Here is a 24498-nt window from a genome sequence, read left to right on the forward strand (position 1 = left end):
TAGAGCCTGCTTCGGATCCTGTGTGTGTGTCTCTCTTTGCCCCTCGCCTGCTCGTGCTCTGTCTCTCTCTCTCTCAAAAATAAACAAACATTAAAAAAAAAAAAGAAAAGTGGGTTTCATAACCAATTCTAAATTAATGTCACCATTCTATCCCCTGAATGCATTTCCTCATGGCAGGAGAAAGGGGGACAGCCTACAACTGCTGGGTGTCCACCCGTTCGTTCTCTGAACACCCAAAGTAGGGTGTCCAGCAGATTTTGCAGAAGGCAAAAAAGGGGAATACAAACTGGAATAAAAGGAGTCACTCAAATACGTGAAGTAAAGATACAAAGGAACTTTGGTTTTATTGCCACAACTGAAAAGACAAAATGAAAGCCAGAATATGGTATCTGGCTTGGGTAAAGGAGACCAGGCCTCCGGTTGGGCCTTCCCACATGTTGCCTCATGACAACAGCCTCCATCTCAGACGACAGACGGTGTCCGCCCTGATGCCCTTGCTCAATAGGAAGAGCTTATATCACAGTGCTAATACAGAAGTAGGTATGACCAAAATTTTACACAATTTCTCAACCCAAGTGGCTAAATTTAAACAGGAAAACTCCAGCTCATGGCAGTTTCTCATATGTGGAACACAGAATAAGAAGCTGGGAAAAGCAAGGCCATCCAAACCAGGGATTCTTGACCTGGGATCTATGAAACCTTAGAAAACAAATAAGGGTGTGTTACTTCTTTCTAGGAAGAGGACCCATAGCTTTCATCAGATTGTCAGTGAGGTCTGTGAGTCTAAAAAACAAAATTTTTATATGAGGTGATCAGTTAGGGAAAGATAAAAAGGGCTGGTGTCATTAGTGTCCTGAAATAAGAAGTTGTTTCTTCTTATATCAGGCTAAAGCAATACAAAGAAAGCTGGCTTTCTGCTCTGGGAAAATTGTGGGGGGTGTGAGTTTCCCAAGGAGGGGCTGTGCATACAGCTGCCTGCTCTGACCCTGTGCATAAACAATCACAAAAAGCAGAAGCAATGTAACCATATTTAAATAAATGTATTTTCCAGACGCCATAGCAAGTCAACTGTGAGTCCAAAAAAAAAAGTCAACGCAGACAGAAATCTTCGTAAATTTTCCTAACTCTCACGCCTGCAAGCTGACCAATAGCAGGGGATCAATAAATATGCACGGAATGAATCAATCAGCAAAGAGTTTTCTAAAACCCTACAAAGACTGTGGGTCCAATTAAATTCGGCTGGCTTTGTAATGCATTCTACCACTGATAAGAAATTTATTCGATTTTATTTAAAAGGCACTATCGGCATCGAGTAGAAGCTTTTAATATTTTATTTATAATTGTTTTCATGCTGAAAGTCTGAAAGCTCTTCACTGAAACATTTTGACTTTCATCAATGCCGTATTTTCTTGTTTATTTATATACTTATTTTATTTACAGTAAAAATTTGCATACAAAAGAAAATCACTACCTGATTCTTTCCATTCATAATGATATAATTTAGGACTTTTGACCCCATGGAAATAACAGATGTAGGTTTCAGAGCTAACAGTGACAGGGTGAAAGTTTTCTGGTCTTGTTGATTGAAAATGCACTATTTCCCTGCCTGGTGGAATTCAAGTGCCTTATTCCCGCTGTCATGTGCTAACTGGATTGTCTTTGGCAGAGCTGAGATAAGCTGGGCATGGATCATTTCCATGTGGGTTTCTTGTATCCGAACCGCCAAATAGCAGCCTTCCAAACCCACAGGTCTGTTTTGAAGTCTAATCACTTTCTCACATCAAACAGTATAAGGAAAGTTTCTGAGACAGATATTAAGTAGATTTCTTATATTGTGACCTGTAGCCGTGAGGTTCGGACCCTCCAGGACAGATGTCTCACCAGAGCTTTTGAACCAAGGTGCTGGCTGTGTGTTTTACCTGCACAGGTCAGTTTGCAGGGAGATGACTTCAAATGAGCCATATTACAAAAAACACCTGGTTAGTTGGTCTCGTTCTCTTTTGGCTTGAATTCTGGGAAAGTAGAGGTGTTGATGCCACAGAGCAGTGAGGACATGGTGGCTTTGGAGGAACTAAATCACTCCTGAAACATACTCCAGTAAAACAGTGAATTCCAGGGCGGGGGTGGGGGGGGGGCAGGTCTAATGAATGGCCTTCAAGAGTCTAGTCCCAGGATACTAAGAGATGAGGGTTTGGAGTTCACTCTTGGTCAGAGTAAACGGGGAAGACGTACTCTGCATAAAGGCAATTAGTCATGTCTGAGAGGTCAGCTGACTTGTTAGCTGACCACCATCAGCAGCATTTACACCTTTTCCGGGGCAGGGGGAGGAAGGAGGTGTTTAAATGATGCAAAATTCCAGTTTTACCCTAAAGTAACGGGAAGCCTGGGACTCAGGCGTCTCAGATATCCTCAGATGCAAAACCGATTGGACTTCAGCTTTGCAGATGGATGGAAAAGCTTGTAAGACCAAGACACACAAAGTTGAGGTGGCTCCAATGCTGCTGCTGAGGCTGGCTCTTATCAGGGCAGATATTGGGGCCCAAGTTCAGGATCTAATGGCTATAGAGCACCAGAGCTTATTTTAGACAGACACCAAGAACCCAGGAGAGGTACAGTCCAGAGGGCAAGGCATAACTGAAATGCAGACAATGGATAGCACACACAGTCATGTGAACAGAGGGGATGTGGTTTGAGAGGTCACACCATGCACAGTGAGGCTCCAACAGCTATCTATAAGGTGGGGGATGAGGCCTTCTAGCTCCATAAAGAGGGACAAGAGCTCAAATGGTGTCAGGAGCCTAATGGGAATTCAGATCAGCTTGGCGCCGGGAGACTTGGAGGGGACTGAAGCAATGTCAGGCCCAGACACTGAGCCAGCAGGCAGCACAGGGCTCCAGGGCTCACCCCAAAGCTCCCAGCCTTGTCATACAATAGTTCCTGATTTCAGACTCCTCTATCTGCAGCTATCTGCCTACCTTCCTGCTCTGCGATAAAGTGGATGAGGATCTGGGAGGACTGCCCTTTCAGGGAGAAGCCAGGAGATGCAAGATTGACACACTTGAAGGGAACTCACATCCCCATCACATCCCCAGGTTGCTCCCCAGCCTGGAGCAACTCACCTGGGTCTGTGTGTCCCTCAAGGTCTCAGGCAGATCCAGACTGTCTAAGGGATGAGGAGGCTGAACCCAATTGCACCTGCACCTGGACCTTTGCCCAATGGCAATGCCCTTGTCTGGGACTCACTGCCTAAATACATGGAACAGAAGAGAAGAGATATTGTTTTAGCAAAACATATGCATAAATGATTTCCTTGAATTTTGAATTTAAAAATTGTGTAGCTATACTAGAACACATTTATTTTATCCTGGCTATATTTTGACATTCAGTTCCTACTTAACAACAATATATATTTAATAATTATACATATATAAAACGTGTATATATATCTACACATATGTAATATATATAATGTGTATATATATAATACATATAATGTGTATATATGTAATATATATAATGTATCCATATGTAATAGATAATGTGTATATAACAGATAATGTATATATGTAACATATATAATGTATATATGTAATATATAATATGTATAGGTAATATATATAGTGTATCCATATGTAATGTATATGTAATAGATAATGTATATATGTAATATATAATGTATATATGTAATATATAATGTATATAAATGTAATATACATAGTGTATATATGTAACATATATAATGTGTGTATATATGTAATATATTTAAATTTTGATATCGTTCCATAAGACATTTACTAAAATAAAGTTAAAAAATAAAATAGAATGAAATAAAATAAAAAACAATGGCCCCTGAAAGCACAATAGAAGAAAGCAGCATAAAGGATTCTGGATTTAAAATCAGTAATGGGATTCCCATTCTGGGCTTCGACTCCAGAAAAGTCATCTCGACCTTCCTGGCCTTCTGGTTCTATAATGTTCTGCATGTGTTTCCTGCTTCTATCCTAATTCAGGAGACATGAATTCTGGGGAGAACGTTCTGGGGAGAACGGAATCAGGGCAAAGTTCTTTCTTGTTTGCTGGCTCTGAGATTTTTATCAACCTTGTGGTGCTTGAGAGTAGGTTATTTGTTATCTTAACCTAGTTCAAAGGTAGCAAATGTTAACAAAGAATCCTACAACCTAGTCTTTTCTCCAGTTGCAACATATTAACAAGCCTCTGAAAGATAACCTCTCTTTCACCTCATTCTCCTTTCCTTACCTTCATTGCAATAAAAACCCACATACCCATGCAAGCAACATAAGTGTTGTCAGGGGACTTGAAAGGTGTGAGCCAGAAAATGTGATCTTTGCTTGCAATTTGGAGATGTTTGTCCTTGAAAGTCTTACATGGTTCCTTCATCTTCTGAGTCTGGGTTGCTGTCCCTTTGGGACATGGAGGAACCACCTCTGATCACTAGAAAAGTCCAGTGTTTCTGGATTGGTTTGATCTAAAATGAAGGACCTTAGTGTTCTGGAAAGCACAGACCCAAAGAAATGGGGCAAATATGCTCAAACCCTTAACAACCTGGATGATGCATGCTGGCCAATCATAATTCAGTCTCGTCTCACACACTGTTCTGATTATCTACTATTAAATAACAAATGACCCCAAATTTAAGGTCTTAAAACAACAACTATTTTATTATCTCTTTGCTGGCAGGGTTCCACTGGATAGATTTTTCTGCTCCAAGTAATATCAACTGGTGTTAGGGGTGGGGGACTTTGTCGGTATTGAGCTGGCTAGTCTGGAGAGTCACTTTTGCTTAGAAGGTCAAAGTTGGTCTCACTCACATGTCTGTGCTTTTGGAGTGACAGCTGGAAAGCTGAGTCAGCAGGGGACTGCTCCCTCCGCATATGGTCTCAGGGTCTGCACGAGGTCTCTATAGCAGAGCAATCAGACTTCTTACATGGAAGCTCAGAATTCCAAGAAACCAAAGCAGAAGCTGTCAGTCCTCTGACAGTCTGGGCCTGGTACTAACCCAGAAACACTTCTTCCAGACTGATTGGTCAGCAGTCATGAACCTGCCCAAATTCAGGAGGAGGGCAAATGAACTCCACCTCACAATAGTGGGAGTGTCAAAGAATTTGGGACCATAGTCATTGCAACATACATATGCACACATCAACACACACACACACACACACACACACATACACTAAAACTTCAAAATAAAAAATTTTTTTGGATGAAAGAGTGACTTTTAAAGCATAATTTAGGATGTGGGAGGAGGAGAAAGATGCAGGCCAATTCACACTGACCGTCCAGTCCCTTTGGCAGGACCCCAAGCCCCCCCCCCCCCCAACCCTCACTTCCCTTGGCTCTTCTGTAATCTCCATTTAAGTCGGCCTTCCTCCTCCCATCCCAAGTCATGGCAAGAAGTAATTTGTAAAGGCGGTTCAGGCACCTTCAAGCTGCACAGAGGACCTGCTATTGCCGGTGAGGGGACAAAGTCCTCTCTGTCTTCCAGTGCCTGTGGCTGGCTGAACCCTTCCTCCCGGCTCCTCAGAGCAGCTCATTCTGGAATGAAGCAAGGCAACACCCTTGCTTCCCTCTCCCCACTCCTCTCTGCTAGCTCAGGTCCACAGTCTCTCGGGAAATAAACCTTACCACCTTATTACAAAAACTGTGAAAAACCAGGAGGAAATTGCATGACTCTAGATTTTACCCCTGACTGCATAATGCTCTCACTTCTCGTTTTCTCTCTGCCCAGGCTTGGGACCGCCATTCAAATCCTGCTTGGAGGCTCGGCCCTTCACTGATCTGATTTGGAAGCATTTGCACTAGGGTCTAGTTCTGAACCCCAAATATGGTGCCTGCCTTTAATGTTTCTTCCTTTCACATACAACTCCTGAGAACATTTTTAAACATTTAAAAAAATATATTCTACTCCACTATTCTGCTGTAACAGCTAAAATATTTTTCTCCTTTTGTTCACTCCTTCTATTCTCCATGAATACTTATTGAGTTCCTACCTTGAGTCAGGTGCATGTTCTGTGGGGACAGTGCTAACTATCCAGCAGCTGGCAGGGGAGTCAGATGCCCACCTTAAAGGCCATGCCACAGAAGCAAGAGCCAGGGGAGCCTTGCCCATTTTGTTCTGGGGGCTCTGAGGACAGAGAAAACACTCGTGCTTGGCAAGGGACAGGGACAGCTTCTGAGAAGAGGTGGCCTTGAAGGAAAAGGAGGAGTTATCCTGGAAGACAAAGAGGAGAACACTCTAGGTAGAGTGAAAGCTCATGCAAAGGCACTGAGGCATAGAACAGCTGAGCAGGTCTAGGGACATCACTGGTAATTTGGTGTCACCAGAACACAGAGCACGTAGCAAAATACTAGAAATGTGGCCGGGGAGGCAACAGTCTCCAGATGATGAGCAGCACTGAGAGCCCTACTAGGAATTCACCCTTCACTTGGTGGCCCTGGGGAGCTTTGAGCAGTTGTAAGCAACGGGGATAACATGATGGACTGTGTTTTGACTAAGATTACTACTTTTCTTTAATTCTCATTTTATATATTTTTTTTTTTTAATTTTTTTTTCAACATTTTTTATGTTTATTTTTGGGACAGAGAGAGACAGAGCATGAATGGGGGAGGGGCAGAGAGAGAGGGAGACACAGAATCGGAAACAGGCTCCAGGCTCTGAGCCATCAGCCCAGAGCCCGACGTGGGGCTCGAACTCACGGACCGCGAGATCGTGACCTGGCTGAAGTCGGACGCTTAACTGACTGCGCCACCCAGGCGCCCAATTCTCATTTTATATTTAATTGAGCTCCTCATGTCTTTCTTTTTCTCTAAAGGCTCATATTATCTTAACACAAGGTCATTCAGAGATATATTTATTCTGGTTATTTATTTTCCAAACCCATGCAAGTGTGTTCATCCCCACCCTCTCTTCCTTCAACGACCCTCTCGTGGGAAACATCAGCAGGAATTCCGAGGCAGCCCATGAAACATGCTCTGTGCCAGGCACTGGCAAAGCAATCTCGTGATCTCTCCTCTCTCTTCACGCTTTCACTGACTCTTGATACAATGACTTTAATGTATCAGCAAGAGACCTCCAGGCTTGCTGTAGGAGCTGGGAAGAAGACTGCAATAGACCTGGTGGTCTGAGCTTGCCATGTGCATCTGGGGCCCTCGCCATGAAACAGCATCCCCTCAGACTGAGGCCACTTCCCAGGGTTGCCATTTGTTTGGCCACTTAATCTCCCAGGACATCTGACCATGGCCACTCTAGTTGACCATATAATCCAAGGGCCCTCTACAAGTGCGGCGTCCTGCACCAAGAACCTCAAAGTTGTGTTCAGCATTTTGTTTATATTTAATTTGCACCTTACTACATCTTCCTTGGTGTTCCTTCAATAAAGTATTTCCAGAAGAGATTTATTCCATGTTTTTTTTATAATGTAGTGGCAAACTCCCCAGTATGGAGGGAGCCTGTCTTACTCATGATGGTCCCCCACCACAAGTTAGCCCATCTCATCTCAGCTGTGATTTTCATGATTTTCATGAGCTCATCTTTCCATGAGCTCTCTAGGATAAGAGCTGGAGAGAAAAGCGCCTTTGGGGAGCATAGTCTTCTCAGCATTCAAAGAAAATTCCACTGAGAGGAATAGGACAGGCTAGTATGCTTCCTCATTCTACCTTCCAAAAACTCATACAACCTAATCAAACATATTCAACTCAGCAAGAAAAATGTTTACATGCATTTATGTATAATACACATGGTGGGCAGTTTCCTCCAATTCAATTTCTCCTTCTTTTAAGAACCCTGATCTTTAGCTGAGCACATCACCACAAGAGTAGAGACCACCTGCCCTAGTTTCCCATGCAGCTACGAGTGGTCATATGACTCTATTTCTCAGCATCCCTTGTAGCCAGGTGTGGCCAATGAAATGTAAGCAAACGTGTTGAGGGAGACTTGGGAAGAAATGCCTTTATGAGAGAAGGTGTGAGTTCCACTCACCTTCTGCTTTCTTCTACTGCTGTCCTGGAATATAGGTAAGATAGCTGGAGCTCTAGCAGCTATTTTAGATCTTTAGCTGATCTTGAGAATGAAAATCAGTTCTAGGAGGGTGGGACAGAAAATAAGGAGCTTAGGTCCCTGAAGGCACCATGGGACTGTCAGACTAGCACTGAACTGCCTACCCTTGGACCTCTTTTATCTAAAAATGAATAAAAGAATGAATGAATGAGCTTCTCACTTATTTCAGCAATGGTTATTTTATCTTACTCTGTGTGAAAACTTAACTGTACACTTTATAGATGTAGGTAAGAGTGATTTAAGACCATCATCTCCCCCAATCTATAGCAGATGAAAATCCAAAGCCCTCCCCAAGACACCTATGAACTCCTGAGCTCTTGTTCTCTTGGTCCCTCTGCCTCTGCACTTGCTTCTATGGGTACATTCTTAGCTCTGCCCAGCCCTGATCCAAACAAGAAACTTGTTCTCTTTGATTTCCAAAAAATCCATTCAAGATCTGGGCAAAGTATCATTTCCCATGTGGCACAGCAAACAACTTGCAAATCTACCACAGACCTTTCTATTCGCTCAGGCTTTTGCCTCCCCACTTCCCAGCACTTCTCTCTGTTTTTTGTTTTTTGGGTTTCTTTTTCTTTTCTTTCTTTTTTTTTTTTTTTTGCCAGAAAGATCCTAGTGTGTCATCTGTCCTATTTTCCCTTTGCTCTCATTTCTCTACTCCTACCCTGTTCCTTCTGGATTATGTCCACATTCTTTTGCCTCATTTATAAAAAGCAGTTCATTCACAGCATCTCCTTTCTCCAAACTTTTATCAGGTGCCCAGAAGACAAAAACAAGTTATATCTAATAGAATTCACCCTCCTTAGAAGGCCATGGTTATAAATGGCACACCCCTGCCAGATAACTATCTCTACAAATCTCAACCACCTAGAAGCACATGAGTGAGTGGGTAGGGTTAGTGGGGAGTGTGGGAGCACACATCCTGTTGTATGTCTGGGTTGTTTTGCACTGCTGCTGGGCCACCCATCACTAGAGGATCCTTGGCTTATTTCCTGGTGCACGGCTCTTCCTACTGGAAGCTACCAGCATACCTCTGGGAGAGGGGTTCCTTGTCTCCACACTCACCTACCGCCCATCTAGTGCTTACTTCTCAAATTGCATCACAAGTCTCCCTGGACTGGGGAATCTTACCACTCCCCTGGGGCTTTCTGAATTCCTACTTTGTATCTACGTATGTGCATTACTAAAATGGAAATGCCTTTAAATGTTCTCCGAAAATGTACAAAGCCAAAGCATGTTAAAATTCCAATATTACTTAAGAAGGATAATGTTAATTGATTGTTAGCTTTACATTTATCTAACATTTACTGTTAGGGTTTGTTTTTTTGTTTTGTTTTTATTTTTATTTTTTTACTCTCATTGTCTCCTTAATCCTTACAATGTTTCTATAATATTGGCATTATATGACCCATTTTATTTTATTTTTTTTTTTCAACGTTTATTTTTGGGACAGAGAGAGACAGAGCATGAACGGGGGAGGGGCAGAGAGAGAGGGAGACACAGAATCGGAAACAGGCTCCAGGCTCTGAGCCATCAGCCCAGAGCCCGACGCGGGGCTCGAACTCACGGACCGCGAGATCGCGACCTGGCTGAAGTCGGACGCTCAACCGACTGCGCCACCCAGGCGCCCCTATATGACCCATTTTATAGTGAAACCAACTAATCCCAGAGAGGTGGATCCATTTGCCCAAGGGCACACAGCTAGGAAGTGATGAAGCCACAGTAAAAATGTAGGTCCCCGCATCCTAAATTCATAACTCTTTTAATTAGCAGATGTGCAGGCTTGTTATAGATTAATTTGCTATTTCCCTAGCACATAACAGAAAGAAGGATTGGCTACAGCTAGAATAAATAAGCTCTGACTGGAGAGAAGAGGCTCAGCAAAGAGTCTGGGGTTGGTGGGTCTGAGCCAGGGACCACCGCAGAGAATCCTGGGAAACCAGAAGCAAAAAAAGTACCCTTGGTGTCAGAGACAGGAGAAAGTCAAAGACATGCTTTTGTGATAGCACCAGTTTTTACAAGATTTCCTGTCATTAGGGTCTTTTTTTTTTTCTTTTCCCTGATTAAAGGACTCGCTGTGAATGAGATAGCTGAGGCCAATGTAGGTCAAAAAGTAATCAGGAAGCATATTCAGACAGAACAAACCAGAACTACAGGTGTAGTATTTGGGAATTATAAACCCTCAGCCTTCTGCTACAGGGACTGTGGTTTGAATCAAAACTCCCTGAGCAAAGTAACAAAATGCTGCAAGGAAGAAATCTTATTCCCAGAGGCAGATATTGAGAAAATCAGAATTGGAGCATCTGACAGCAGGGGTCCTCTAGGGATATCACACAGGGCCCAGCTAGTTGTTATAAACCACGGGTATATCCAGGGCCTGTCAGCAAGTTGTGCAGGGATCCTGGGTCATTTGCACTCAATGCTTGATGAACAAAGGCAGCCCTGCTGGGAGAAATGAGACGGGCCATTGCGAGGGATGCCATTGTGAGGGACACCACCTTGGTGACACAAAGGTTTTGTCTGGTGGTGTGCAGGCACACACACTTCAGCATCAGTTAGCAAAATCACTTCCTCATTTCTGGGTTCCACTTTTGACCCTGCCCGGTAAGAATTTGATCTTCAAGCATGAAAATCATTCTGTTTATGGAAAACCTACTGTGTGTCAAGTATAATTGGGATACACCTCTACAGCTGAGGAATCTCACCTTGGAAATGGCAAATGACTTGCTTCTTGCTGCACAACTAAACCAGGAATTCCCAGTTTGGCCAGCCTGGAAGCCTGAGCACACCATGTTGTCTCAGGGCTCACTGTTCCTGGGGTGGTTGTGGTTAGAACTGCCCAGGTCACCCACATGAATAACAAGGCTTAAAATTTGCATACAGCCTTCCACGAAGAAACTCCTTTCACCCTGAGAGGCCTGCTTCCAGCCTGCACACAGCTATAAATCTAGAACCAACAGAACCTCAGGAGGCCCAGAGCCTGTGCCAAGTGCTCTTCTGGAAGCTGCCTGAAAATTCCTTACTGACCTATGGCTTAGCAAACTAGACTGCATTCCTGGAGTTCTGCCCGGCACATAGAAGGCATTCAATAAATGCTGCCTCTTCCAATCCATGCCATTTCCCCACATCTTGGCCTGAAACTACCACGATGTCTTATAATTCTCACAAAGGCTGGCCTGGGGTGCAGATTTCATCACATTCCTACTGGGATAATAACCAGAGCTTTGATTTACTAAGCACTTACTTCTTACTAGGTACACTGCTTTATAGTTTGGATACATCATCTATTTTAATCCTTCCAGCAACCCCGTAAGACAAATATCATTATTATCCCAATATCAGTGAGGAAACTGATGCATTGAAATGTTACATTACTGGCATAATACATTACTCAGAAGTAAACAATAGGTATGGTATTTGAACATGGGTCTTTCTGTCTTTGCAATATGTGCTCATAATCATTCCATTGGTCTGTCTCTCCAGGAAGTCCCTGGAACTTCTCTAGGCCCTGCCTCCTGTGGTGGTCCTAGTGACCTCCAGAGCTTGCCTTGGTCACAGAGTCAGGGACCTTGAGAACCAGCAGCTCAGCCTCAAAGAAAGTCACAGGTCCAAGGACATCATGCATCTGTTTGGCCCAACGTGTGCCAGGACATAAGCAGGGGAACACTCTGGAGTGTGATATCTCTGCTGCAGATTCAGAGCTTTGATGAATTAGCATTTGTTAAACTAATGCCTACAAAGAATTCTTCAAAGCATAAAAATTGGTATTTCCTACATCCTGGAAAGAATACAACTCTAAAATTCTGCCTGCTATTTAAAATGCTATTCCTGGGGCGCCTGGGTGGCGCAGTCGGTTAAGCGTCCGACTTCAGCCAGGTCACGATCTCGCGGTCCGTGAGTTCGAGCCCCGCGTCAGGCTCTGGGCTGATGGCTCGGAGCCTGGAGCCTGTTTCTGATTCTGTGTCTCCCTCTCTCTCTGCCCCTCCCCCGTTCATGCTCTGTCTCTCTCTGTCCCAAAAATAAATAAACGTTGAAAAAAAAAATTTTTTTAAATGCTATTCCTTAAGTAAAAGCAGGAGGAGGAGGAGGAGGAGGAGGAAGAGGAGGAGGAGGAGGAGGAGGAGGAGAAGGAGAAATGTCTACCAAGTCTGATAGCTTTCATAACATTTCATAAAGTTTATAATAAGCTTTCCTCAGAGCCTAAACAAGGAGAGTAAAAATTGCAGGATCTCCCAGGCATATCTAGATTGTGGTACTTTGACCCAATCCCCTTATCTCGTCTGAGCATGGCATGTGACTTCGCTGTATCCTGTTTTAGAACAAAGCATTCAGATGATATGTCTTTTCTCTATCTATGATCTGGTTCAGTTTTTTTCCTCCAGAAAAACTGCATTCAGTTCTCATCTTCAAAACAGAAAATCAGTCTCTGGAAAACAAACAAATCATCTGAGGTGGGAAATATAAACACGTTGTGGAATTCTGGAGAAAAGAGATGCATCATATACAGCTGAGTAAATACAAGTGGGTTAATTACAGCACATCTTTTTTTTTCACGTTAGGTTTAAAATCCAGCCATGCTGACAGTCCATTCTTGTCTGCATTGCTTATTCCATGCACACCAAACAGAAGGCCTTGGCAAAACTTGACCCTGGAAGGAATAGTCCAACTCCTCCAGAGGAAAACAACTACTTGACCAGAATATTCTTTAGCAACAAAATAAGGAGCTCGATCTTACTACACAAAATTGTTTAGAGCAAAATGAAATAACTTGTGAATACAGCAAATTATCATTTCTACAGGCTGTGGACATGGCTGACCAAATTGCTAGAGTTGTGTGTCTGTGGGTCTTTTTTTCTTCAGTTTTAGTTTTGCTTTGTTTGGCAAGAATGAAAGAGGAAGGCCTCCTAACCACCCCACAGGATGATTCCGGCAAGACTCGAGGTTCCTGAGGCTTACGACTGACTTCAGCCAGCAATATAAAAGGGTATGTGGCTGCAGCTGCTGCCATTTGGGTTTTTCCTTTGGCTTCAGTTTTAATTCAGAAAACCTGCTCACCAGGGACTCCCTGCAGCTCTTTCGGGGGGCCCAGACCGCTGGCTCTCTCTCAAGGCTTCTGCAAAAGGAAGGAGTGGGTCTGTGTTTGTATGTTTTTCTATTCCCTTCACACTTATGAAAAGTCTGTATGTGAGAGTGCGGGACGTGTGTGTGTGTGTGTGTGTGTGTGTGTGTGTGTGTGCGTGTATCAGAGAGGGAAGAGTGGAGAAGGGAAGCCAGACTGACAGATTCTGTGGCCTCAGCTTCAGAGTCCCTCAGCGGGCAGCCTCTGCAGCCCGGCTGGTCTCTCGTGGTGAACAGCTCCAAGATGAAGTCCCCCTGGAATATCCTTTTGGTGACTCCTCTGTTCTTACTCCTGCCGCTTCGCACCTCGGCCTCTCCAGCCTCTGATGACTCCCCAAGCACCAGAAACCCCAATGGCCACACCTGTCTAGGTACGTAAGTGTTTTGCATATTTTTTATGTGGGCATAACAATGGGGTCAAATACTTTGCTTGCATAGTAAATCACCTATTTAGTGACATCAGTAGCTCTGAATTCCAAGTAAGGTGACAATAACCTCCCCAACATAGAAAACCTTGAGCCTGACAGTGAGCACATATGTGTGCACAGAAGGATGCTATCCAGTGGCTAGTTTGAATTGTTGTGTAAGTCTTCCACCTCGCTGGTGATTGTAGTTTTTTTTTCTCTTGAAGGGACAACCCTTAGAAAAGCCTGAAATTCTTACCCTTTCAGGACAGTAGGCAGCGTTGCACAGTAGAAAGAAGGTAGTCTTTGACATCAGACAGCATGACTTCTGCCATATTCCTGGTCCCTCCACTGAGACTCAGTGGTAGGGGACATAGTTCCCTCCTTTTCGTGGGAAGGTTAAGGAATTTGTGGCCATCCTCATTAGCCATGGGTGTTCATTTGGATGCCCATACAAATACTCCACGGCCCCGAGAGCTCAGGGAGTCTATTGCTACTTGGGTTTGATGATGGGTTAGCACCCATTTCCACAATTCACAATTTCTGACTAACTGCCTGGAGTTGTTGGCCAGTCCACATGGTTAAGAAGAAAGGTGAGTGCAAGATGTGTCCATCATGTGATCAACATTTACTGGGCAATGACTGTACTGAGCCAGGGGCTGCAGGCTGTCCTAGCTGGGGTCTCACTGTTTGAGTTGGTTCCTTGGAGAAACAGGCTCCGAAATTTGCACACAGGAGTGTTTATTGAGGTGTGCTCTTGGGGAAAACACCACGAGGAGGGAGTAAAGCAGCAGGAATAGGCAGAAGGAAAATATGGGCTATGTAACAGCCACACACACACACACACACACACACACACACACACACGCACGCACGCCAATCCCACTCTGGAGCTAAAATGGCCCTTCAAAGTGGCCTGCAGTGGGTCCAGACACTGGAACTGCCAACAGTAAACAGTCACTGGATATGAACTGACCCCAGGGGGCAGCTCCTTTCAGTGGAGACAATACCTGCAGAGGCACTTGCTGGGAGCCATTAGCACCGACGGTCCCAGCAACAGGGGGAGGGAGTGTCTCCTGAAAGGGGCCATGAGGATATGAGGGTGCTCGGGTTTGCAAGGCCGAATGTGGGGTTAGCTCATTTGCAGCTGGTGGTAGGAGGAAGAGCATCAGGTAAAAGGAAGAGAGGCAGGAGAATACAAGGAGACTCTGGTTGGGCTTGCACTACTTTCCGAAAAAAAGCAGGACTATTTGACTTCACACTCACTGGCACAAAGGCACTTCCCAAACATTCCTATGTGTCCCCTCTCCACACGGTCACTGAATGGCCACCACATGCCAGACCTTGTGCTCTGCGCTAGAGGTACAAAGATGAATAACAGTGTTTAACAATTTTTAAGTTTGTTTATGTATTTTGAAAGAGAGAGAGAAAGAGAGAGCAAGTGGGGGAGGGGCAGAGAGAAAGGGAGAGAGGGAATCCCAAGCAGGCTCCACACTGTGAGCACAGAGCCCAGTGTGGGGCTCCAACTCACAAACAGTGAAATCATGACCTGAGCCCAAACCAAGAATCGGTCGCTTAACTGAGCCACCCAGGTGCCCCAAATGAGAATAATATTTAAAACGCCTCTGTCCTCAGCAAGTTCACTGTTCAGTTTAGGGGGAAATAAAAATGAAACTCTGGACTGTAAAGATTACAGTTCTTTGAAATGAAGCACAAACTGAGAGCTTAGTGCTCACAATAATACTCCACCTGTCAAAGAACTCTAGACTGTGGCACCCATGGTACAGCCAGCAGAAAGCCAAGAAACACAGAGCAAACGCAAACCATTTCGAAGCAGGCAACTGGTGACTGCAAGAACCTCGTCATAGTCATAACATCACTGAGCTAGGAGAAAATAGGAAGAAGGGTGGGGTGAAGTTTTAGAACTTTAGAAATATTTCTGCCCAAGTATTGCCAGTCAAAGAAGGAAGCTTCAGGTATTCCCAAAGATTTCACTTGCATTTACCCTCCTGATGAGAGACGCTGGGCTACAGAAGTCTTGAGAAAACTTGGTTAGGCAGTTGGATTTCTGATCATCCGATTGAGCAGTAAGGGATCATCTTTGTTAGCAGCTAGGGATCTCCTAATTACCATTCCAAAATAAAGTTTTACTTTGACTATAAAAGTATACACTTGCCTTGATTTATAAAAGCATAATAAAATAAAATACTTATAGTCACCTTCTTAACACATGGAAGTAGTTCTGCTTCCCAGTTTTTCCTGGAGCTCAACTGAATTAATTGTGTTCCATCCATTTTTATGAAGATACGCATTTAGTGATCATATTTGTTTCTTACTCATGAAAGTTTTTTTGCTACTGGTCTGCAGCCATTCTTGCAGCTTCCTGGCATTTCTCCCTGCTGCCCTGTGTCTTTTCTCTGAGTTGCATCTGGGCTCATTGGAGTGGTGCATAAAGAAAGTAAGGGTTTTTCAGTGACAAGAATTACATTCGTTAAGTTAATAAATATAAGACTGCTAACATTTATTGAGTGTGTATGTGCAATTAACAGTCTTCCAAAAAGTTTATACGAAGTATCTCATTTAATCATTAAAATGACCTTATGGGATATATATTATCATTATTCCCACTTGGCAGGGGAAACAACTGTGAATTAGAGAAGTAAACAACTTGGCCAAGTTTACGCAGCCAGTTAAAAGTTGGCCTTAGATTTCACTGTCAGTGTGATTATGGTTTTTTGGGTTTTTTTTTCAGTGATTAGGTAGGGGCAATATATTTCTTCCTCACATTTTTTTAAATACTATTTTATTTTATAGCTTTATTGAGATATAATTCATGCACTAGAAAGTTTACCCTTTTAAAGTATAATGTTTATTTGTTATATTCATAAGTTGTATGTATATTGATCATCAATATTTAATCCAAACATTTTTATCATTCTAAAAAGAAACCCAATATTTATTACCAGTCACTCCCCATTTCCTCTCTTCAACCCCTAGAAATCACTAATCTCTCATATCTCTATAATAAACACTTCTATAAATGGAATGATAACAATATATGGCCTTTTTGTATAGGTTTCTTTGACTTAACATAATGTTTTAAGGTTTGTCCATGTTGTAGCATGTACCAACTTCATTTATTCTTAAGCTTTTTTTGTTTGTTTGTTTTGTTTTTGTTTTTTTCTTAATAATCTCTACACCCAACCCCGGTCTTGAACTCATGACCCTGAGATCCAGAGTTGTATGCTCTTCCAACTGAGCCAGCCAGGCACTCCCATTTCTTCTTAGGAATAAATAATATTTCATTGTGTATGGATATGCCCCACATTGTTTATCTAGTCATTGTTGGTGGACATATAGGTCGTTTCCAGTTCTTAGCTATAATGAATAATTCCACTATGAACATGCATGTACAAATTTTTGTGTGCACATTTGTTTTCATTTCTCTTGGATACATACCTAGGAGTGGAATTTCTGGGTCATACAGTAGCTCTATAGTTAACATTTTAAGGAACTGCCAAACTGTTTTCTAGAGACACTACAGTATTTTACATCCCCACTATTAGTGCACGAAGGTATCATTTTCCCACAACCTCGCCAATACCTCGTTATTATCCATCTTTCTTATTATGGTCATCCTCGTAGACTTGGAGTGATACTTCATTGTAGTTTGGATTTGCATTTCCCAAAATAATAATGATGTTGAACATCTTTCCGTGTGCTTATTGAAAATTTGCATATTTTCTTTGACAAAATGTCTACTCAAGTCATTTGCCCATTTTTTAATTGAGTTGCGTCTTCTTATTGTTGAATGATAAAAGTTTTTATATAATCTAGATAGATATCCCTTATCAGATACAAGATTTGTAAATACTTTCTCCCATTCCATGGGGGTTTTTTCCCCACTTTCTTGATAGTATCCTTGAAAGAGCAAAGTTTTAAATCTTGATGAAGTCCAATTTATCTATTTTTGCTTTTGTCTTGGGCTTTCTTGTATCATAGCTAAATCCCATATTTTAAAAAAATTTATTGAAACTATTGTCTCTTTCTTGTCATGTGCCCATCCCCTTACCTTGTTTGTCAGATACTGGGTCTCTAACTACCATTTTAGTGACCCAGAGTATAACTGCTGGGGTTGTAAGTAACAGGAATCAACTTGAGCTAGGCTGAAAAAAAAAAAAAAAGAGAGAAAGCTTTCCTATGAGGATCCCAGGAATGAATTTTAGAACCAAAAGGCAGAAAAATACAATTAGGCCTAAAAACTGAGCCAGGAGCCAAAAAAGGATGGCTGTCAGTGTCCTAAGGAGTACTTTTCTGGCCTCTCAGTACCTCCATCTCTGACCCTATACAGACTAGCTGGTTTCACTGCTCTAGGCCCTTTGGCCAATTATGGGCTCCCACAGTCCAGAGTTTGCCTGCAGTTGTCCAGTCCACACCAAGATGGACTCTCCTTCTGGTTGTTAATCCAGCTTCCTGGCAGAAAGAAACTGGGCTCAGTCTTTAGGCCACTGAATAAGGGCAAGTGGGAGTGAGGAGAGCTCGCTGTACACATGTGGCTGTCAGAGCCGCGGGTGAGAAGACAGCTCTCCAAGAAGTGAGGATTGCTGGGACTGGAGAGATACTCTAAAGGAAGCCATCACAGAAGTTAATGAGTGATTGCACCAACATCTCTGTCATAAGCAAGCACCTTCAGCTTCAGTCCCACGAGAAGACTTTGCAGGAAGGATGAACCAATACACCTGGAGGGCACCTTCTTAAATATATTCCAAAATCAGAACCAAGCTGTGCAAATCCCCAGTGGCCCCCTTCCAAATTTACCACAATTTGTTTGCATTGAACCATACATCCCATTTGATCACTAAGCAAATGCTGATTCAACTGTGCTTGAGCAAGCAGTGCCTCTTTCTGCCACTTTCCAAATGTTATGGAATCAATAATAAGCCATGTTCATTTTTACAAAACATCATTTTCTTTCCATGGGTGACTTAGGGGCAAAGTAATATTTATGTTTCTAAGTCATTGACATTTTAAATTAATTCATTGAGTTTTTTGTTTGTTTTTTAAGCACTTCTAAAAGGTTAAAAAAACACCTACCTCCCCCCACCCTTCATCTATGTTTGGTTAAATATATAAAATACCTTCAGAGTCAGTTAAAACCCCATCTCCCCATCCCCCACATCTCACATAGAGTGACTTTATAGCTTGCATGATAAAGAGAAAGGGGTGCCAGTGTGAATGGTAAGATGACAGTGTTACTGACAAAAATAGGAAAGATTTAGATAGAGCCAGCAGAGAAGTTTGAAAATTTATGATCACAATTTTATATACAGAAATTTCATTTTCTCTATTTCTCTGTAACTGAACACTTGTTCGTAAGCTCCTGTTGCTGCTGATAGCACAAAACACTTCATCTTACCGCTTTGTGTTTAAATTTGGTCTCCTCTGGGTACCTCAGGGCTCTCTTCTTTCCTTGCTAGGGCTGGTCTCAATTCTGAAGGAGGGCTTATGTACCATTCTGACATTTACAGCTCTTGGCCTCTGAGGGCAGGCCTCTGTCCCCATGGGATGTCATGGCTGGTGTAGATCATGGGCTCCTCTCAGCAAGGGAATATCCACTGTTGCTCTCAGAGCATCTGCTCATCTCCATCCCCCCACCATCCCCCAGGTCACCCGCTGGGGCCTTCAGATTGTGCTGGTCTAGCCTGTCATCTACTGGTTCCCAGCTATAGCTGTAGCTCCCTGCACTTTGCCCCCCCACTTTTCACACCTTCTCCCCTCCTTAATTCCCATACTTTTATTTCCACATTATCATAGAATTTAACCCCAACCTTGGCACAAATGTTAGGTTTCTGATCATCTACACTTTCACTATACCCACATTTGCCTGTTATTTTCCTGGACTGTTCTGGGGGGTCACATCTCTGAAAAGAAAGGCCATAAAGACACTATAGAGAGAGATCTACCACTTTGGGGAAAGGTCACAAAGTGAGCAAAACCTAAAGAACTCAAGTTAACAGTATGCTTTTCTTCAGGCAGAATGTGAATAGATTTTAGTGGGGAGGGAGGGGGTGAAACTAGAACATAGATTAATTGTACTATGGGAAGGAGGAAAAAAAAAAGAATGTTGCAAAGCATCAAGCTGAGTAAAATCCCCATAAAGCTATGATGTATCCATCTCTCTATTTATACAGCTATTTTATATAGCTCTGACATATGTGAGTGAACTGCACACGCCAATCAAAAGACAAGATGATCAGACTAGATAAATAAGGCAAGATCCAACTATATTCTGTCTGCTGGAGACGCTTTAGATTCAATAACACAAAAAGGTTGAATGGAAGATACTTGGAATTAATATATTAGTATCAGACAAAATTGACTTTAAGATATGAAATCATCCTAAGACAAAGAGGTATTTTTAATAATGATAAAGAGCTCAATATATCAAGAAGAAGTAATAATTGTAAATGTACATATACTTAATAATAGAGTCAAAAAAAACCCCAAGAGATAAAAATTTAATTAAAAAATTAGAAAAAAATACAATTCAACAATACAGTTGAAAATGTCAATGCTCCTTTCTCTGTAATTGGTAGAACAAAGGACAAAAAGTATGTAAGGATATGGAAGATTGAACAACTCTGACTTGACCCAACTAACATCTAGAGAACACCCCATTCAGCTACAGCAAACTATACATTATTTTTTAACTATACATGGCCCATTATCCAGTATAGACCATATACTAGGCAAAAAAACAGGTATCAATCCATTTTTAAAAATGGGAAATCATACAGATATTTTTCGAATTAAATTAGAAATCAACAATAGGAACAAATCTGGAAAAAAATCAAATGTGTATAAGACAACACGCTTCTTTAAAAAAATAATAATAAAACAGGAAATCACAGGAAAATTAAAAAAATAGTTTGGCTTAAATGGAAAACCACAATATATCAAATTTTATGGAGTGTAGCTAAAGTAGTGTTTAGAGAAAAAAATTATTTATTTTTCTTTTTTAGACAGAGTGTGCACAAGGTGGGCCAGAGGAGTAGAGAGACAGAATCTTAAGCAGGCACCATGCCCAGCACAGAGCCTGACTTGGAGTCAGTCTCACGACTCTGAAATCATGACCTGAGCCAAAATCAAGAGTCAGATGCTTAACTGACTAAGCCACCCAGCCACCTCCCAAATTCATAATTCTATACCCTTATTCTACAGAAAAATTCAACATCAGCAAAAATCCTTAACAAAATATTAACAAACTGAATCCAGCAACATATAAAATGATTTATACACCATGACCAAGTGGGGTTTATCCTAAGAATACATGGTCGTTTCAACATCTAAAAATCAATTAATGGGATATCCCATTAATTAATAGAATGAATAGAGGCTATAACTACATTATCATCCCTATAGAAATAGAAAAATTATTTGGCAAATCTATCACCCATCCACATCAAAAACTCTCAACAAATTATGAAATAAAAAGGAACTTTCTTAACCTGATAAAGGGCATCTATGAGAACCCTATTGCTAGCTTCATACTCATTGATGAAAGACTTAAATACTTTCCTCCTAAGATCAGGAACACAGGAAGGGTGTCTACTTTCACCACTGCTGGTCAACATTTTTTGGAAAATTCTCTTCGGTTTAATAAAGAAATAAAAATAGTAGAAGCATGCAAGTTGGAAAGAAATAAGTAAAACTATCTTTAGAAGTAAAACTGTCTTTATTTTCAGACAACAGAATCCTGAATATAGAAAATCCTGAGATATTAACAATAAAATGACTGTAATGAATAGGAAAGCTTAACAAGGTTGCAGGATTCAAGATTAATATAAAAGTCAGTTACATTTGTTTATATTACCAACACATTTTCAAGAATTGAAATGAAGAAAACAATTCCATCTACAATATAATAAAAAAATACCTAGGAATAAATTTAGAGAAAGAAATGTGATTACATTGAAAACTACAAACCATTGCTGAGAGAAATTAAGAATGCTTTATTGGAATGGACAGATGTCTCATGCTAATGGATTGGAAAACTCAATAGTATTAAGATAGCATTACTCCCCAAATTGTATCTATAAACACAATTTCAATCAAAATCCTAACATCCATTTTGGTAAAAATTGGCAAGCTGGTCCTAAAATTCATATGAAAACACAAAGAAACTATAATCGTCAAAAATTTTGAAAAACACTGTTGGAGAACTGACACTATCTGATTTCCTATTTCAGATCACTTGCAATTAGTAATTCAACATAAATTCTGGGTCTCAGGTAAGAGCAAAAACTATGAAACTTCTATAAGAAAATCTTTGTGACTTTGGATTCAAAGATTCTTAATATGACATCAAAAGAACCATACAAAAATAAAAAAAAATTCTAAATCGCACGTTATTAAATTTAAACATTTTTGCTCTCCCAGAAACATCATTGGAAACTGAAAAGAATATTGTGAGAAAATATGCACAAACTGTGTAGATTTCAATATAGCAATGACTATTTTAATTGATGTTATTGACATGTTCACTTTCAAAATCCCATATTTTAATATGTTCAGTGTGACACTTAGAAGCATTTGTATTTCAAAGTTCAACTGATCTGGATTAAAATCACCAGTCAGCCAGTTAGTAGCAGAATCGCTGCTTATCTGAAAGGCCTTGGGTATGTCGCCTAACTTCTCTGCGCCTCCTAGTTTTCATCTGTAAAATGGGAAGTACCAATCTCATGAGGGTGTTGTGAAGATTAAATGAGATATAGCTTGTAAAAACACGCAGCTGAGAGCTGAAACAATGAAAGTATCGTAGAAAATGGCATTTCACATTTTCCTAGAACTTGGTAAGGTAGAAGGCAACTATTAAAAAGTTTATTCAATGAGAAATTATCTGATAAAATAATATATATTGGTTTTTTCTAATTATAAAAGAATGTGTGGCTTTCATAGAGATTTTAGGAAACAGCAAAGAATATTTTTGAAGAATAAAATCAACTGTAATCCCCAAACCTAGATGATCACTATTGATATTTTGCTATATTTCCTTTCAAAAAGGTCTGGGTATGTGTTTATGGAGTTTGGGACCTCGTCTTATTGTTTTGTTTGATTTCTAAATCTGGATGGCTAAGTAGACAATCTAAAATCAACACTTTTTTTTTTTCAAGAAAACATTTGTAAAAACTTTGGTGGGCGCCTGGGTGGCTCAGTATGTTAACCATCCCACTCTTGATCTTGACTCAGGTCATGATCTTGTGGGTTCGTGGGATTGAGCCCCACTGCAGGCTCTGTGCTGACAGTTTGGAGCTTGCTTGGGATTCTCTCTTTCTCTCTCTCTCTCTCTGCCCCTCCCCTGCTTACACTCACTCTCTCTCTCAAAATAAATAAATAAACTTTGTTTAAAAACAAAAGAACTTTGGTAGTAATAAGTCTTTGCTAGCAAGTGGAAATTTTTCAATTTTTTCATCTTTTATATCTATCTTATCTACCTACCTACCTACCTACGTATCTATCTAATCTATCTACCTATCAATCCATCCATCCATCATCAGTCTATCCTTTTCTATTCATCCATCCACCCACCCACTCAGCCATTCATCCATTTGTTTTTCTATCCATCCATCCTCTATCTCTAAGTACGTATCTTAAAATTCAAAAATAGAAGTGAAAGGAAACATGAAGTCATATATTTTTGGAAAGATAATCTGATTACTTTAATGATAAGGTCTGACTTTGCCATTTAGGTTTATACAGAGGACATTTCTCATAACCTGATGAACTAAATCTGTAGCTCCAAATTTGACAAAAATATACATGAAGTATGCATTTAGATAAAAGGTTTTACTTAAAATATTATATACACAAAAGTGTATTTAAAAAAATAGTATTTCAACTTCCCAGTTCTTTCTGAGTGTATTAAGTTCTAACAAGGTCTCTCGAGGTGAATTATAATAGATATAATGAAAAGAAGAGTCTTAGTAAAACATATATATATATATACATATACACACGTACATATATATATACGTATACACACACACACACACATATGTATATATATATATCCCAGAAATTGAGAAAATAGAAGATTTCATTGATTCGGTAACAAATGTTTTTGCAAGTCAGGTGGTTTCTAGTTCTTTGCTTTCAACACGATTGAAGGGGCACTTAATGGAGTTTTCAGGTGATAGATCATTTGAAATAATTGCCAATGATAGATCACTTTAAGACTTTTGACATTTAACTTAGAAGGAGTTAAAGAATAAAGTGACATTTCTCTACCCAAAGTCCTTCTATTTCATTTACTTAAGTGAACATGTTTTCTCAGCACTTGCCTCTTTAAAAATGAAAAATAGGAACAGACATGATGCTGAACTTTGCCTGTTTACATGAATAAGTAATGTTCTTCATCAGACATAAGTACTAATTGAAAAGGGAAATCATCTCTTTAAGAAGTGCAATTCCAATAAAATTTTACTTTTATTATTTAGGAATTGTTAAATTGACAATACATATTGCTGAGAAAAGTTAATTTTACTAATAATGAAAACTATCCAGAAGAATTTTTTAAAACTTAGAGTTATATTCACAGGAAATTAAAATTTCCATTTAAATTTTATTCATATTTTTAGTGCTAAGAAGTATAACAGTGCCATCAATAAAATACATTCAACCATAAAAATATATTACATTGGGATACAATTCTATACTGGAAGAAAAATTCAAGGAGGTAGACTTTTTATTGAAATATGATTTCAAGGAGAGGGATTATCAACATAAATTTCTCATTGTGAAAAAAGTGCTTGAGCTTATATTTTTTAAGTGGATGAGAGTAGGTATGAATCACTACAGTATTTAGATTCCTTTGGATACATAGAGATTAATGCATGATTTCTA

General features: G+C 40.7%; 1 protein-coding gene across 3 annotated transcripts in view; it reads left to right on the forward strand.

Annotated features, from left to right (window-relative positions):
* The first annotated feature begins 12665 nt into the window (after window positions 1-12665).
* The window catches only part of AOAH (acyloxyacyl hydrolase), a 168282-nt gene continuing 156449 nt past the window's right edge, over window positions 12666-24498 (forward strand). Inside the window, exons 1-2 of one of the 3 annotated variants that reach the window (XM_086692545.1) lie at window positions 12666-13058; window positions 13372-13563. In XM_086692545.1, the coding sequence (XP_086548671.1) occupies window positions 13437-13563 (127 nt within the window). In that variant the 5' untranslated portion in view covers window positions 12666-13058; window positions 13372-13436. Of the gene's footprint in view, window positions 13059-13094; window positions 13211-13371; window positions 13564-24498 lie in introns of those variants that run through there. The other 2 variants (XM_025929252.2, XM_086692554.1) reach the window with 2 other exon arrangements.

Source organism: Puma concolor, chromosome A2, assembly GCF_028749965.1.
Source record: "Puma concolor isolate L17-30 chromosome A2, mPumCon1.1.hap2, whole genome shotgun sequence".
Classification (NCBI taxonomy): domain Eukaryota; kingdom Metazoa; phylum Chordata; class Mammalia; order Carnivora; family Felidae; genus Puma; species Puma concolor.